The 18,167-nt window shown below is 35.1% G+C and overlaps 1 protein-coding gene across 1 annotated transcript in view; it reads left to right on the top strand.

Annotated features, from left to right (window-relative positions):
• The first annotated feature begins 616 nt into the window (after positions 1 to 616).
• Positions 617 to 18,167, top strand: part of LOC145665066 (uncharacterized) — a 133,938-nt gene continuing 116,387 nt past the window's right edge. Inside the window, exons 1-4 of the mRNA XM_081732326.1 lie at positions 617 to 689; positions 4,497 to 4,587; positions 12,240 to 12,403; positions 16,897 to 17,049. Coding sequence (XP_081588452.1) covers positions 635 to 689; positions 4,497 to 4,587; positions 12,240 to 12,403; positions 16,897 to 17,049 — 463 coding nt within the window. The 5' untranslated portion in view covers positions 617 to 634. The remainder of the gene's footprint in view (positions 690 to 4,496; positions 4,588 to 12,239; positions 12,404 to 16,896; positions 17,050 to 18,167) is intronic.

Genomic DNA, 18,167 nt, shown 5'->3' with positions numbered 1-18,167 from the left:
TCGGAAGACTCGGGGCCATGTTACCTCACTCGTTGTTCCTGAACATTCAGTGAAATATATCTCTGTGCTAGAATTTAAAAAAAGAAAGAAAGAAAGAAAGGAAAGAAAAGAAAATTGGAAAAGTCACAAATTTTGGTATTTCGTGTTTACAAAGTAGATTATTTAATATCCTTGAGAATTTGCAATACTGCACGGCATTGGCAATATCTAACTGAAGTTCGTATAGCCAGGAGGGGGCTCACATATGCATATATATAAATAAATATCATGAGGATTTCTTCATCCCCCTTTAGACCCTTAAAAATTAAAAATATTCACTTTTGGCAATTTTCCTGTCAGTTAGTCCCGAAAGGCTACTACAATCATGCGAAATTTCATCATTCTAATCCTGCCGGAAGTGCTTAAACATTTTGGGATGTAGAAGACGTCCCATATAAATAACATGGGAAAGATTTTTCAGTTCCCGTAAAACCACTCTAAAGTTGGAAATTTTTATTTTTACTTTTTCACTTAGGTAATGTTAACAAAAACGTACAAGCATACCGAATTTCAAGTTCTTGTGTGCAGCGTATTTTAAATCAGTAATAAAGCTGAATGTTGTTATTTCCATTTCAGCTTGCTGAGTGCGACTCTGATGATGGTCACAGCGACGTCACACGACAACGCCATTAATCCTTTGAATGTTACAGGTAAGACTTAAAAGACTGCCATCTTTGTTTACCAACAACTTATTGATTTATATAAGGAAGTGTTCTGTACTTTAAAATAAACCCTGATTTTAATGATTTAAATTTATTGATTTCATTTTCAGGACTAATTAAATGTCTTTCAATTTGGAAAGAAGGTTCTATTGGGACTAAAGCTAAATTTTCATTGTAAATAATAAACATTATACGACATAGAACTTAGTTTTCACAGAATGATGTATATTTGAATCTATTTAGAAAAGAAACTAGTAAAGATGGTACTTGTACTGTTATAAGACCAGTTTATTTCAAAAGAATATATATAAATCCATGGAATGGAAAGTCAAGATGGAGACCATAAAATAATGCTTTAGTTGTATAATCAGATAGGATAACAGTTCATAAGAAGGCCCTGTATAAACTTGGGATGTAAATAATAATAATAATAATAATAATAATAATAATAATAATAATAATAATAATAATAATAATAATAATAATAATAATAATAATAATAATCGCAACAACAAGAAATATTCTTCAAATACCTATTTACATCATGGAGAAAACCAACTTACATCATTTTATAATCAAAAAGTGCCTATTTGTTAGGAAACAACACGCTGAGTGATACTGATGTTTCTTTGATGCGTGTTATGATTCGAACGTAGTGTTTATATGCTACACTCCAAGAACGTTACTGAAAAAAAAAAATAATATTCACTTTATTATTTGATTTCTGCAGAGTAGGTTTTCTGAACCTACTTCATACCATGGCCCCATTTTATCACATAGTTTAGCGACTCCTATGTGTACACTCATGTCCAAAAATATTGTCGCATGTCTATAAATATGTTGTTGTAGGAATATAATTTGATAACGAATTTGCCCGGTATTTCTTATAATGTTAGTATGTGTATAATCGGCAAAGACAAGCATGTGGAAAATTTTATGTCAAAAGAGCAATATATAAGAACAATAAAACGAAAATAAAACTTTCTGGTCAATTTAGCAACATTTTGTTTTATTCATTCTAATTTTCGTATTTATGATTCTTTTCCTATGAAATTTACTACAAATATACATTTTCCATTTATATACATAGTGTCAGTATTAAAAGTACTCTGCACAACCATTAACAAATTATATTCTTACAAGAAGGCAGTTATAGATATGCGACAATCATTTTGGACATCAGTGTACCTAGTTTGTGATAAGCTTTTTGATTATCGGTGCTTATCGCTTACACTTGCATGTGTGTGTGTAGCATTCATTTTGAATTGTGTTTTAATAAGATACATTTTTGGTTGTAGGCCTATTTGTATTTTTCTTGTCTCCATCTATAGTTTCTCCATTTGCATTCCTCTTTTATTCTAATTGTTTTTAAACGAACCTATAATAATTTTCCTTAATATTCTTAAAAATATGTTTATCAAAACGAAAAATTCGTTTTTTAAAAAAAATATCATAATTACATTTATCATTTTTCCTTTCGCGATCCTCAGGGTGGAAAAGCACGATCCAGAAAATGTAATAAATTTATTATTTATGATTCAATATACATAATTCACTTCACAATGAAATCACATGATGTGTTATATACTGAGATATCTATTAGTTGCTAGTAAATGCATAAAGCTTACAAAACAATATTCATTTGATTTAACAAATCGATGTACACTCACATACAGAAATACTGGGCCTCCCACATCTCTTGTAAAAGCTCTCTGTTGTTATATGTAGATGGATAAACTCAAGAAATGTGAAAATTAGCCTTTTAAATGTTCTACGTACAGTTGCAATTGATACTATCAGCGGGGACGCGGCACAAGTCCTATTTTCTTTCTTTTTTTTTCTGAGTAGATGCACAAATCCTAAAATGAAGAAATTTTAAACTGAAGAGGACCTAAACTTTAAGACTTAGGCTCCTATTTAAAAAAAAAAAAAAAAAAAAAAAAAAAATCTGCATTTTATGACTTATGAACCTGTATGCGCTTATTTGAAGCAATCTTACCTAAATTCTATGCAAGATAAAAAAAAAAAAAAAGTGAGCTTTTTCTCTTCGTTTGTGGTGATAAAATTGATTTTTTTAAAATATCAATGTGACTTACATCTTCCAAAACCAAAGAATAATAAAATTTTTCAACCGTGGTATAGTGATTATAGTGTTGGACTCAGGTCCACGTGATCCAAGGTTCGATTCCCAGTCGGTGCTTCCCAATTTTTGGAGTCGATCCACCGTCGTGAGTCAAACTGGGGAATCGAGTGAGTAAAAGACGTGACGGCCACTACCCGTAGTCTAAAATCTTCTGATACGCCTGTTCGAGACAAAACAATGCATCACGCTGACTGACCACGTAGTTCAGCTGGTCACTGATAGATGGCGTTGCAGCGGCTCAGGTCCACAAAGAGCTGTTACGCCAAGTGGATTGATTTAGTTTAATAATTTAGAACATATAAATACTAATGATTGAAATATTTTTGTCTATATATAGAGAGAAATAGGCTAACTTGTAATGAATTATGACGTCATAGGTCTGGATAAGAATGAAAATCGTTGACTGTGGTTTGAACAGTACTATTTCTTCTTAAGGGGGCAGACTACTAAATATTTTTGAAAAGCTAACAAAGTTTCTTTTGCCCGTTTTTAGTAAGTGAAAAGAGATAATGAAATGTAACTTACCACAATAATAGATAATGGTATTTTACATTCGAAAATACGAATCGGAAGAATTATCAGTGTTGTCATCCATAGAAATTACAGTGTGTCCAAAATTTGAATTACCCAAAAATCTAGATTAGGGCAGCGACTAGAAAATGAACTCAACGGTAGTTGATTAATTATCATGTTGTCTTGGTTCCTTGTTTACTACTTTTTAAATAAATAAGTTATTACGAAATAAATACAAGCATTATTTAAAAAGTAGTAAACAAGAAACCAAAACAACATGATAATTAATCAACTACCGTTGAGTTCATTTTTCTAGTCGCTGTCTTAAACTAGATTTTTGTCGCTGTCTTAAACCAAGTCATTAAAATTGTCTTACAAATATCTAAATTGTGATTTTTGTATTAATAATAGCATTTTGTATTGAGGTCTGGAGGGGCCATGAAAAGTTTAGGGGGGGGCAGGCCGCCCTCTAGTTGCGGACATGAATTGATAGTAGATAAGATTGAGCTGGACTAAACAAAGCGGGTCACTCTAAATTATTATGTGTACTTTTCGAGACGATTTTTTTTCATAAATCTGAAATTTATGCTATACAAAATCAACATCACGTATTGAGATGGAACTGTTGCAGAAGCATATGGAATTTTTCATTGTGATCCTAGCAAGGCGACAGTACAAAGTGTATGAGTAAGGACAATCGCTCAAAATTATGATTAATATGCATAGATGGCATTGAGGTTAACAAAATTATGTAGAGAGCAAATTTTCATTGATAGTTTTCCGACAAAATCGAGAAAATCGAATTTTTATGACATTAAAAATACAGTCCCCTGACATACAAATCCAATCATTTTGGATGGACTTCATCTTTTCATCTTTCACAAACAGCAATAATAATTCTAAAACATGGAAATAATTTTATTACTTTAACGCATCTCGGCATGTGGTGTTGTTGAATAGTATAACACTTCCTTTTTTTAATCGCTAGATTGGGAACTTGAACAAGAAGACAATTCATGTTACAATACATAAAACAGTTAATTTTGTAATTAAATTATCGAACGATTCAGGTGACCACCTCATTCACTTAACTTTAGTGAAATGTTTCCTCACGCTCTCCACTCAATTTTCTTTTCCAGAGTTCTGGAGAACGGTCGATCAACATGCTCAACGTGCAGCAATGACAGCGCTTTTGACGGAGAAGAATGGTATTTCTCATCTTTCACAAAAGTAAGTGTCTGCTCCCTTAAGTATAGTTCACATAGAAGGCAATGTTCTGCAAATATATAAATTATTCAATTTGTGTTCTAGGCATTTATAAATAGGGATGCGCACGAGACAAGATTTGAAACTGTCTCGTCTCGAAAATGTGCTGTAAAAGTGATGTCTCGACTCGAAAAATATATATTTTTCTATTGGAAGAGCTGTGTCTCAACTCTAATTTTGTCAGGAAAATTTTGTCTCGACTCGTCTCGTGCGCATCCCTATTTATAAATTGTGTGGTATTTCATCATATCTTCTTACAAGAGATTTTGTTTTCATCTTCAGACGAAAGTGATAAATTAAACGACAGAATAGAACTGTTTTACTAGAGAGTTGATATAATATAGTGTGGAAGGTAAAACAGGGAGAGGAAGAAGAATGCTGTTGATGGATTCTGCTGTCCAAGCGAAGAAATTAGTGAAGGATTATAGTTTTGCCTCAAGTGATTACAGTAATGGTAGTTTTTCAATGTTTATTGCATTCAAACAAATCAATGTTTGCAATGAAAACTTAAAGTAGTGGAAAAGTTAGATACCATTTTTGTTTCTTAACTGTCAAAGGAGAATCTTCTCTATATATAAGAAGTCCTGACTGACAGATGAACGTCCAGAGCAAAATGCTTAAGCTAGACATTTAAAATTTGTACAGTACGTAGGATTTGTGGTTACATAAGGTACCACTAAGGAAGGATTTTTGGAAATTCGACGTAAAAAGGAACAGGGGAAGCAGGAAACGGAGGTTCCAGTTATTATAAGATGTCCGTATCTCAGAATCCCTTAAGGTTAAACACAAGAAATTTGGAATTTGGTCTTTACATATTTAAAATATATAAAACCAAGATGCCATCTGAGGTATTTAAATTTCTTGGGAGATCTCGAGTTCAGACAAATGCTATGTGAAAGACACAGAGAAAGGAACGGAAAATATTACCTACAGCAACACTCGGCGGCACTAGTTTCCAATATTTAGAAACAGTAGTCTATATTTCCTTCAAGAAGAGAGCACATAGAAAATGCAAACCAACAGTGAACGACACGAAGAAAGAACAAAAAGGGAAAACAAAGAGAGTTTATTGTTCAGAGAAACAATGGTCAAATGGAAACTAAAAACGCTCTAAAATTTAGATACCGTGCGCTTATTTTCAAAAGTAGGACACGGTGGTTGTGTGGTTGAGTGCTCACCTCCAGTATGAGGGGCTCATAATTCAATATTCGTCCCTGTACGTTTATTGTACACGATGTTGGTCCGCGACTTTTCTCGGAATTCTCCCGTTTCTTCCGACATGATCATTCATGCCCACATTAGTGTGTGTGTGTGTGGTGGGAACCAATGGGTTTTAACATTTAGCACGTCATTGCTGATCACATAGTTCCACCCGTGTCAGCCATATTTCCAGCTGGAAAAAGTATTTTTCAGCAGAACAAGGCTCCTTATGACCAGGACAATGTTGTATTGCAGTGGCTCGAACAGTGCAGTAGTGAATTTCAATAGCTGGAATGGCCCCCACACTCAGCCGATCTTAACCCAATTGAACATCAGATCCGTGTATGAATTTACAGGTATTAAGTGAGTTGTCTGTGCAGATACGGTGCGCCACGCCATTCACCTACCATGATCTTATTGTTTTCATGCCCAAACGCATTGTTGCTGTCCTGCTAACCAAAGATGGACATACTAGATCTTAGGCAGGTGGTCATAATGTTCTGCTGGTCAATGTATTTTCCTGTACCGGTAGTTCCTGAGTTATTAGCAATCAGCGTTGGGGGTTGGATCAGTGGTCAACGTGAGACGGTATGCGGTGATAAGGCATACCGCCTTTGATTTTCCAGTGATCAAGACATACCATCACTGGAAAGTGAATGCTAATATATATTTAGTAAATCCATTTTTATACAGAGTAGCTGACGAATAGTTTTGCACGTCAAAGATTTTATTTATTATGCAAAAATAATTTCTGAGTTAGCAACACCAACATTTTAATCTTTTTCCTACCTTTTGTTTCTAAAATGAGGTGTCTACAAAAAAGCTCACAGCTCACCCCTTGCTCTTGTGCAAGAACTCAAATCTGAAAGAGTTAGAATTTCAAATGAATGGTGTACGTCAACGGTAAAAATATTTGGGAGCATGATATGCTCAAAAGCGTCAGGCTATCAAAAAAAAAAAAAATCTTGAATCATAAAACATCTACAGTTCACATGCAGTGTCTTAAGATTATTCACAACTCCATCAAAAATTGAATATTCCATGCAACTGCAATCTCTTTACTGTATGGTGAGTAACTTAGAAACTTTAGATACAAAAAATGACCTGATGCTACCAACAGAGATGTTTGCTTTGGCGACAGGAAAATTAGATTTCTTCGTCAAAAGTTCGGAATCGATTTGAGAACCTTTTAGACAGTATGTGAGTGACAGCATTGTTCCACATGACCTGAAACCGCTTATGAAGGCAATAGACACTATAATCATATCAACAGCTGAATCTCAAAAGTAATTTATTGTAACGAACAACGTATTACCAGCTGTGAGAAATCAACTTAAAGTGCCTTCTGCAAATAGACTACTCTTCTTGAAAACTAATTGGTTCTTGGGTGGTACAGTTTAAGCCAGAAAAATTTATGAATTTCTGGTTTGGAAAGCGACACAAGTGCAGATGATGTCGACAGCATGAAACGGAGCCAAAATAAAAATCAACCTCCAGGGATAAAACCATTAGGGAGAGCCTTAAACCAATACATTTTCTGGCAAAGTTGTTCAAAATAATTTTGTAGATGTAAATGCCATCTTTTAGGCAACATACCCTCATTCTATTTCAACATTTCAATAGCCGGTTTGTCGAGTCAAAATCGTACTAAAACATACCGCCTCTGCTTTTCTTCCACTTCGAACACTGTGTTGGACTCTGTTAAACCTTCGCAACGGAAAACACTCGTTGCTATTTACATTTTATTTTATTTATTTATTTATTTATTTATTTATTTATTTATTTATTCTTAAATGAGGGATCAAGTTGTGATATTCATGCATGAGTTTGGTTTACTATGTGGCCAATACTCATCTCTATTCAAGATTACATCTTTTTATCGGCAATATTTATAAGGAGTTATAGGAAAAAATATGTGGAACGAACTTGTTTAACGTTACTCCCTGTTAAACGTAAAGCAAATGCAGTATGTACTTAGAATCAGGCCCGTAGCCAGCCCAAAAATGTAGGGGGCGGGGCAGAAGTTAGGGGGTCCCGATCCAACCATATTATAGTTCATTTGCAAGCCTATCGTTAGGGCAGTGCCGGTCTGGCTAGGTCGGCTGCTCGGCGATCGCCGAGGGCCCGAAAGGCCCGAGAGCCTTTGGGAGGGCCCGGACGCATAGGAAAATAAATATTTAAAACTTAAAAAATAATTATCAGATGTTTAGAATACAAAAACAGAATTAACTACTGATAATTTTAAAACACAACAACATAGTTTAATGTAATGCTTGAAAACCAGTTAAAAAACAACCAGTACCAGGTTTACACCTAACAAGCTATAGCTTAAGGCGCCACTCTTCTAGGCGCCCCCAAAATATTAAAAAAGTAAGTTGGATATAATGATATTTTTTTCTAACTTTAATTTTCAGTTCACAGTTCATACGGCATCTTCTCTAATAACATTACCTAGATAGATACAGTACCGAAAACTATTTATCTGTTGTACTATTTCACTTCGGACTTTATAGTTGCCCCACTTTCCTTTGTGACAGTTTTCAGAGATTTATTGTTCCTTTCTTTTCGTATTTTTCACAGGTTTTCCTAAAATTTTCTAACATTAACATTGTATTAATTCCCGACAAAAACGAGTGAAATAGTTTACTAAACATTTTTTTTTTTAATTCCAAGATATTTTCCTATGTGTGTTCTCTGCATGTATAACTTCCTTAAAACAGTCATTTAATCACTAGAAAAAAGATTGAAGTGGTAGCTTAGTCTATTATTGGATGTTTACAGTGGGGTGAGGTCAGCGTTAGCTTGTCACCCTCATACAGATTCTACTGCAAAGTGCCTCCAAGCAGAACATTTATTCGGGCTTGTGGAAGAATCCGCTTGCTTTTTAAGCAATTCATACAAGAGAATGATCGTGTGGGAGAAATTTACAAAGAAACATTATTCTGGGTGGGCAAAGCTACATTGATTTTAAAAAAAAAATAGGTGCTACTAGGTGGTGGAGCAAACACAAAGCTCTATCATCCATAATAGATTTACATTATGATCATGTTGAATCTTCTAAAGTCGTTACATTTTTGTCAGTATTGTTAGATATGTCAACAGGCAATTTCGATTGCAAAACATAATTTACAGTGCGTTCCCTTCTAGGACAGTGGTGCAAATTCGAAAATCTGTTTCTAGCTGTAGTCATGCTAGACATGTTTTCAGTTACTTCTCCTGTGTCCATCTTTCTCCAAAGCAAGTCTTTAGACTATGCAAAGGCATGGCAGTCGGTAGATGCATTATTAGATGAAATTAGAAGAAAAAGAAGTGACAAAAATTTTAGAAGGTAGCATGACAAATGTAAATCCCTGGTTAAAGACATCAAAGCTTATTTTAGGAATGGAGGAAATTGATATAGAAGGTGATTTTCCAGAAAAAAGAATTCCCAAGGTGAAGAAAATGCCTTGTGAACAAGTTTCTGACGAGGCTAGAAATTTGTCACATGACCAGAAATACAAAGCACTATACTTTAACATTCTCGATTATGCGAGTAAAAGTATAGAAGAACGGTTTGTACCCAACAAGACTCTACTGCTTGATTGTTCCTGGTTAGACCCAAAAAGGTACGAGGATATAGTTGCAATGGAGGTAAAAGATTTTCCAGATGATTGCTTGCAAACTGTTTCTCAATTAGCAAACGTGAATAGAAAGTGAGTTGTTGTTAGAACTGAAACAGTTTGCAAGCCAATATCGTAATTTGAGTGCAGATTTTAGTGACAAGTCTGAAGAACCAGAAGAGAAAGAAGTGTGTAAATTTGTGAGAATTACAAGCAATGATGGTGTGGTGATGGTGATTAAGATGACAATGTGACATCTAAAGAAGAATCTGAAGATAAAAAGAAAAAGTCTGAAACTCAATGTCGTACTAAAAGGAAATGTTTCAGATGTCTCTCATGTGCATTTCCCATTCTCTATGAACTATCGTCGCAGTCTGGATTATTTAGTAATTTATATATTGTGTTTAAATATATAATGACCATTTCATCCACTCAGATGACTTGTGAACGAGTTTTTTCGGAATTGAAAATTGTAAAAAACAGACTCAGATATTCTTTAAGCGAGAACTTTCTATCTCCTTTAATGTTGAGAGAGACTTGTTTATAAATTTGGACAAAAAAAGTCATTGATGAAACTGCGGTGACAAGCGAAGTTTTGAAAAGAAAATTAATGTATTGATATGTTCCTAATACTTTGTAATTCCTGTGTGTGTCTGAGTCATTTTCAATTTTACAATTATGTGGTTTATGATGTTATCATTTAATAGTAGTAATCAATAATTTGCCTGTTTGTATTAATATAAATCTAGAATAAGCTTCACGTTGTTAGTGCATACCAATATTTTTGGCTTTTTACAGTTATGTGGTCATATAAATGTTGTAATACACGTTAAATATTTGTCATTAGTTCTCATAGAATAAAAAAACATGTTTATAACTATACGGGTTTCGCATAATTATGCCATATCAACACATTTCTCTTTATTTCACTTATAGCTTCGTTACATCATATAGTACAATGCTGAACCGACGCCGAAACCTATATCATGATTTATATCTACGTTATATTGCTTAAGTATGTTTTACCTTGTCATTTATCGTAACATAGATTTAAAATACTTCAGAAACTTTTTTTTTTTTTTATAAACAAACCTTTAATCATTGTTGTAAGTACCGAAGATACGCTGTGAAAAGTTTCTCGATCAGGGGGCCCACAACCAACTTTAGCCGAGGGCCCATGATTGCTCCAGACCGGCACTGCGTTAGGGGGCCAGCAAATATTTAGGGGGGCCCGGCCCCCTAGACCCCCCTGGATACGGGCCTGCTTAGAATAAGTATTTGTTAAAGTCAATGAATGAGAGTTTTGTTTTCGCAGTCGGAGAAGCTCACTACTGGCTACACGAAGATGATGCGTCCTCGTGTAGTGGTCGACCTTAATGCTGCCATCTGCCGGTCACTCTATTAACTACGCCTTCACTGTTGCAAACTGAAAACAATCGTTCGTTGTTTCTAAATGCTAAAGTATTCATTTTTGACCCTTCCTCAGATTCATACTGGCCAACATGAATTAGAAGTAGTTTGTGTTTTGAAACTCTGTAGCTACTAAAAAAGAATGGCCTCTATACGGTAGCTGAAGGTGAAACTAGACTTAAATTACAGGCCTTGACAAGTGGCAGAAATTACTGGTTTGGAAACAAAAAGATCCATAGAAATGAGGAAAAAAAGATGCTTCGAAACAGTGAAAAATGAGTGTACATAATCATGGACTTTCGTAAGGGAGGGCGAGCCGTGGCCCCTCCCTGGAATTAAAGAATCAATAATTCTAATTAAGTTTCCCGACAGGAGAAAGTGTTTTGTATTTTCTATATTTCTTTCTTTCTTTACATTTCCATTTTTTTTTTTTTTAACAAAAATACCTCTAGCCAGCAAAATACGAAAGCATTTACCTTTTTTGCTCAAAGTTATGCCGTGAATAGAAGGTTGATACCATACAAATCAGCCCTTGGGCTATTTCTTTCTACATCTTGCCTTATACCTTATCATTGCCCTTTCTACGAAAAATCGTGGCTCATGAATAGGATGCCTGCGACTTCCCATGACGCAAGACAAAGAATTGCTGTCGTCGTTGATGAACGGAAAGATAGCCTACGCACTTACGCGTGAAGAGCTTGCGTTGATATCTCGACAAGCACACACACGCGGGAGAAACCTTGCATAGTGCATGACAGACGTGGCTCTCGCTTGATTATTTACTCTTTGTTTGTTTGCGTCTTCTGTTCGAATGCAGGCTCTAGCCCATCTACTCTAACGTAGCCATTGTGTGGTTAAGAAAAGCTAGCGTCTGATAGTTAACAAAACGAAGGACACAGCTGTTCGACAATTACTGCAATATTCTTTCACGCTGCCTCTGGGAAACCGAGGTAAAAGACCGCGATGCAGCCTGTATTGAACGTTGAATCTTTTGTAATATTCCAAGTACTATTATTTTTGATTTTTACAAATTATACGTTTTACAAGCCGATTTTACAAGCCATCCTGTCAAATTATTACTATTTATTATCCGTTCTAAGCTTGTCGACAGAGCCATCTATTTTTACAGTGTCTTTGGCAACAGTACTTCCAGCAGCACCAGTGTTGGTGCAACTGTCAGATGCCAGCTTTCTTTGACCGCATAGTCCGTGGACCACTAAGCTAGTTATCAAGGGGTAGGGTAGCCATTTCTTTGCGTCTGGGGCCCAAGTTTGGAATAGGAACATGGCATATCAAATCTTATTTATCAAATTTAATGCTAGTACAGTGTTTTAAAGCTCCGAGACAGACCAGAGATAGATTTTTGGAAAATAAAATTACTGTATCGAATTGATTGCTTTATTCCAGAGGCGAAACACCTTCAAGAGGCGAGTGTCCAACGGAAGGAATCCCAGCCTGTCCGCCGCAGGTCTTTAGAAACCCCCGAGGTCTCTGCAACAACGTGAGGCATCCTCTGTGGGGAGCTGCGTTTCAACAGTTCAGAAGACTCCTTCCAGCGGATTATGCTGATGGTGAGATCATATTGTTATCTAAACAAATTAAATATTAGTTTATTATCTCCTCACTTCTTAACTGTGAAATATTGTTTAGCATTTGCATTTGGAGGAGTTAGTTTCAATTTACAAGTTTTTGTTCTTACAACAATGCCGAAATAGTGAATTTCTAGATGCAATTTAGCAATTTATAAATTCAGAGTAGGCTATAATGATCGCAAGGAACTTCGGATGCACCCTGTGGATCACGTCCAATCAACAAACTGGTTTTTAGCTTTTCAGCCTCTACACCCTAGCCAAAATTGATGGTGACCCAACAAGTAACTCTTGATTTATTTTTTCTCCCGGAAGGACGTCCACATGGATAGAGTAAGTATAGAAAAGAGTTCTGATTGGTTGATCAACTTCTTAAAAATATTCCATTTTACGCATAGAATTATTATTATCATTATTATCGGATTTTCGGAATATTTGAAAAAAAAAATATAGGAACATGGGAGGAAGACTTACGTGCGTATTGAAAGCGTTAACCCGACACAAGCAATTTTTGTGTCAATAGAATTGGTAATGACCTTCGATAACTTCTTTCAACAAAAGGAAACGAAATATGATGAAAGCTGAAATAAAATTTACGAAACCAGTCTTCTATCTACTACGAGCTGTAAATCGAAACTAGCTACTTGGTTTAGAAAGCAGTATTCACTTCATTACTCATTTGCAAAGAGAACAGAAGAGTTAAACTCATTTGAATGCACTTGCAAGTAACTTTAATCAATTATTCAACACTTAATTCTAATTTTATTCGCTGAAAATTAACAAGCAACAATGACTTTAAATTACAATAAAATCAATTAACAACTCATTCGATTTGTGAAAGTCAACAGCCACGTTGTCAGTTGATTTGAAATAAGTCATCATCGATAACGTCGCAGCTAGCCGAGGCGCTGGAACAGGATGCACCATCGTTGAATTGTGGGTTGGTTACCCCTGTGAAGTTAGCGACCAAAAGTTTAAAAAATCAATATCTTGTAGAGTTCTGAGTAGCACTCAAAGAGTTCTAGAGTTCCTGCTAGGTTAGACCAATAGTTCTGGGTAAATAAAGATTTTATAGCGATTTTAAAGTTTCGATGCTAACCACGCAAAACCGAAAATCTTAAAATGTGTATAGTTTTTTAGAGTTCTGAGTAGCACTCGAAGGGTTCTAAAGTTCCTCATGAAAATTCAGAATAGTTCTCGCAAAATAAGGGAGTAAACGGAAAATAAATGTTTCCTCATAATCTACTGACCACACAGGCAATCGGTGCAAATCATTAACAAATACATAACACGTGCCTAATAAAAATCAACCAATGTTACACAAAACAATATAGAAATCGACAAGTCCTACTCAAAACTCTCATCGGACCTCTATTTCATTACGAAATAAGGGAGTTCTATCACCTTGTTCACTGTTGGTTCGCAAATGGTCCATAAATTGTTATTTAAAATTGTTATAAATAAAGATTTAACCATTATACGAACAAACTATATAGAACTTGACGAGTGCTACTCAGAACTCTATTTCATTACGAAATGAAGGACTTCGATTACCTGTTCATAGTCGGTTCGCGAGTGGCACATACATTGTTAATTTAAATTATTATAAATAAGGTTTAAAAACTCTACGAACAGAACTTTATAGACCTTGACGAGTGCTTTTAGAACTGTTTTATTTCGCAATGAAATAGAGTTCTGATGAGACTTGTGAGTAGCATTCTTCAAGTTCTATTAAGTTCTGTTCGTAAAATGGTTAAATCTTTATTTATAAGAATTTAAATTAACAATTTATGAAAACTTAAACTAGTGGAAAAGTTAGACACCATTTTTGTTCCTTAACTGCCAAAGGAGAATCTTCTTTCTATATAAGAAGTCCTGACTGACTAATCAACGTTCAGAACAAAATGCTTAAGCTAGACATTTAAAATTTGTACAGTACGTATGATTTGTGGTTACATAAGGTACCACTAAGGAAGGATTTTTTTAAAAAAAAATCGACGTAAAAAGGAACAGGGGAAGCAGGAAAAATCTTTATTTACCCAGAACTATTGGTCTAACCTAGCAGGAACTCTAGAACTCTTTGAGTGCTACTCAGAACTCTAAAAATATATCGATTTTTTAATCTTTTGGTCGCTAACTTCACGGGGGTGGACTGGTTATGTAGATTGCCATTGTCCCAATTCTCAGTAGTACTTCTTTTGGCAGGTCATAGTCGTTACAACGCTCCTAATTTCTCCGTAACCCACTCGAATCGTCATGATTGATTGTTTTCAAGCTAATTAGATATCCTATTTGTTTCCTTTAATAAATTAAAACCATCTCTGTGGCTAGAAGAACCAAACAGTTAATAAATTCGTATAAAAGAACTGCAATTCTTGCAATGAAATGCAAAAATTAAAGTAATTAAAAAGTACGAAACAGGACCGTTACGGGAGTGACATTAAAATTATTTTTTGAGTAGACAAGTATTGTTAAGTACCTATAAATCTGTGGATGGGGAGAGAGAAGAAGAAGAAACAATGATTTGGTGCGTAATAAAACAACCTCAGTCAAGAGAAATCAATTAATACAATGTCAAATATATGTATAATGGCAAATAGGCTTATTAAAAAAAAAACATTTGATTTTCAAAGTAAAAAGTAATTTTAGAATTTATTTAACGGCTAATAAAAGAGGCCAAAAATGACAGAAGAGTTTCACAAAATAAGCTATATTTAAGGCTATAAGCATTTCGTATATTTGTATGGCTAAATGACTCTCCAAATAGGCTAGATTTAGCCAAAAATAGACTAAATTGACATCACTGCCCGACATTCCCATACTTTAATATCACTTACACAAGTGTGTGAAAAATAATAATAATAAAAAAAAACAGAATCAACATTGCAATCAGTGATGCTAACCTGGAGCATTATAAAATCTCATCTCCAGAGACAGAAATTCCCATTTTGCTCTTAAATTTCCCACGCTGTACTAATTATACTAATTACAAAATTAAAATTTAAAAAAGTGAAAAATGAAATCGTTGTTGCACATTTTGTTCAAAATATGAGTAAACTACCCGTAAATTTCGATCTTCTACATTTATCAAGTAGTTAACTATTTTTTAGTAGTTAATAAAGAATAACTATTTTTCTTAATTGAAAGAGAGAGTTGAAAATGTCGATGAAAATAAGTACATTTTATCGTCAGGATTAAGTATTTACATAATTCCTTTCTGTCATCATATTGTAATGAACTAAGGATACTAAAACTTCATATTCCAGTTGTTTTGTGTAGAACATTTTCGAAGTCTTTTTTTTTTCTAATTTTTTATTTTAGTTTTTTCCGTTAATCATATTGTTTTTATTTTAAAAGTACCAGAGCACAATTTTCATTTCTTGGAGCTTGTTTTCTGAGAATCAAAAGTTACTTCTGCACTAGCGACATTTTCCAGTAAAAGTGGCCCCCGCGTAGCGTAATCGCTAACGCTCTAGCCTTTGGTGCGAGCGGTCCCGGGTTCGATTCCCGGTGGAGGCACTCGGTCGAAAAAGTGTAACAGCTTTTTCAAGCCAGCCACCAAGAATGAGATTTTCCTGGGTTTTCCTCATTCACACCAGACAAATGGCGGGATGGAACCTAACATACTGCTGTCAGGCCACTTCCTTCCTTTCTTCCTTCCCTTTCATCGGATAATGTGTTCGCCTAGGGACGTCATCCCTCATATACATGACGGGATAAAATGGCCATAAATGCCGACAGCCCAGAAATCTAATTCCTAATTCCTCCTAATTTTTCGGTTAAAAAAAATGGTAGTTAACACTGATATTAAGATTATTGAGGAGTCGTTTGTCTACTTTCTGCCCATAGAGAGTGTTATTGCTGTCGATGAAAAAATCCCATATTTACTGCCAATTGTAACGAAAATTCCCTTTACCCCTGTTCGAGAAATTAATATTAAATGGAATTTTCTCCACGAGTTGGCATCACTGAGTGCAATTAAATCTACCCGCTATTAAGTGTTACCTTTCCTCATCTTAGAATTGTTTCGTATTTTAAATTATAGCTGTATGTAATAAAACGTTCCTTCCTGTTTAAATTATACATTTTTGTGAAGTTTTTAAAATTGCTAATTGGCCTAAATATTTCAATTAAGTTTTCTTGACCCCTTCTTTCAAAAATTCCACTCATTATTCCCCCTCCATTCCTATGATCACTCTATGCAGTGGCGGATCCAGGGGGCGATCGCCCCCCCCCCCGGCGGAAGAGAAAACTTTCTTATTTTATATATAAAAATAAAACCCATCCCAGAGTTTGGAGCTCTTTAAAAGTAGCTCTAAGTAGCAGTATTACAAACCACCGCCTTCCCCCAGAAGTCCGTCCTGGATCCGCCACTGACTCTATGGACAATATACGTAACAGATACTTGACAGAAGTAAAACAACTCTCTTACGGAAAATGGTAGTAAAAATTTGTAATATCTGTTTTTGTTGCAGGAATCAGTTCTGGCCAAAAATCTAATCTTCCATCGGCTCCGAAGGTGTTGGAATCTTTGTCGGGGCCTTTGACTTCTCATGCTCATGCCACTGGTCTTATTCCACTTTGGGGACAGTTCATCATCCACGACATCGCTCGAACATTCCATCCAGGTATGTTTCTTTATCATTATTCTATGCACCTCGAACTTATTCATGTTACTCGGATCTATTGGTACCTGAAATCCAAATAAGTGAGAGACAGTGTTGCCACAGTTCTAGCTCTGAAGTGGGCTGAAAAATAGTACCAAATTGAAACAAAAAGGGCTGAATTTTATATGAGGGTAATACACGGCTCTATAACTTGAAACTGAAAGAGGTAATGTTCTAGAACAACCCCCCCCCCCGCCTCTACCAAGAGTACAAATCAACGTGTCGATATAGATTTATAAAATGTAGAAATCTTCGGGTATCTTTATATTCGTCAATATGGCGTCACTAGTAAACAACTAGCCCGCTAAGCCAGCAATTATATCAATGTATTTTTCGTGCTATTGGTGTAGAATCTTTGCAATTACATAAATTATAGACTTACTTGAGCATACGCTGGTCTTCTTCAGAATATTCAACACTTGATTCAATGTGTTTGTGTGGTTCTACTTCTTTTTTAAATTGTATTTGAAGATAATATTTCTACCACACTGTTTCTTCTCGTCTCCTTCATGCGCGATGCGGATGCGTCATTTGTATCCCAGTATAGCGAATTACGAATTTCCCACACAAAGTTCCTAGTGTTAAGCGGTGCAACGCCACAGAATGCAAGTTCAATAGCATTTTTAAGAGTCGAACACACAGTAACGTGAGATTTAGCAAAATCTTACTAACACTTTAGAAAATGTGACAAGTATTTGTTAAATTGTGCTGAATTGGTAGAATTGTACCAACTTTTTCACAAAAGGGGCTGAAAATGCCAGCGTGGTACCAACGGGCCGATGAATGACAAAAAGGGCTGAATTTGGTACAATTGTACCAAGTGTGGCAACAGTGGTGAGAGATCTGAAGATGTACAGTCTGTTTCAGAAAAAATGGCCACCCACTTACAAAAGAAGAAGAAGAAAAGTCAATTCCCGGAACTACTATATATAGACTCTACAGGAAAATGTAATGTTTTAGCTTATATATAATTACTTAGTTCCATGTACGGATAATAATATAGCAGTTTTCAAAGTGAGGTGGCTGGCCAGATTTTTCTCCAAGGATATACAATTGGAAACAAATATTCCATTAAAATA

Source organism: Thermobia domestica, chromosome 11 (assembly GCF_964235325.1).
Source record: "Thermobia domestica chromosome 11, izTheDome1.hap1.1, whole genome shotgun sequence".
Classification (NCBI taxonomy): domain Eukaryota; kingdom Metazoa; phylum Arthropoda; class Insecta; order Zygentoma; family Lepismatidae; genus Thermobia; species Thermobia domestica.
This window is presented reverse-complemented; position numbering and strand designations above follow the sequence as displayed.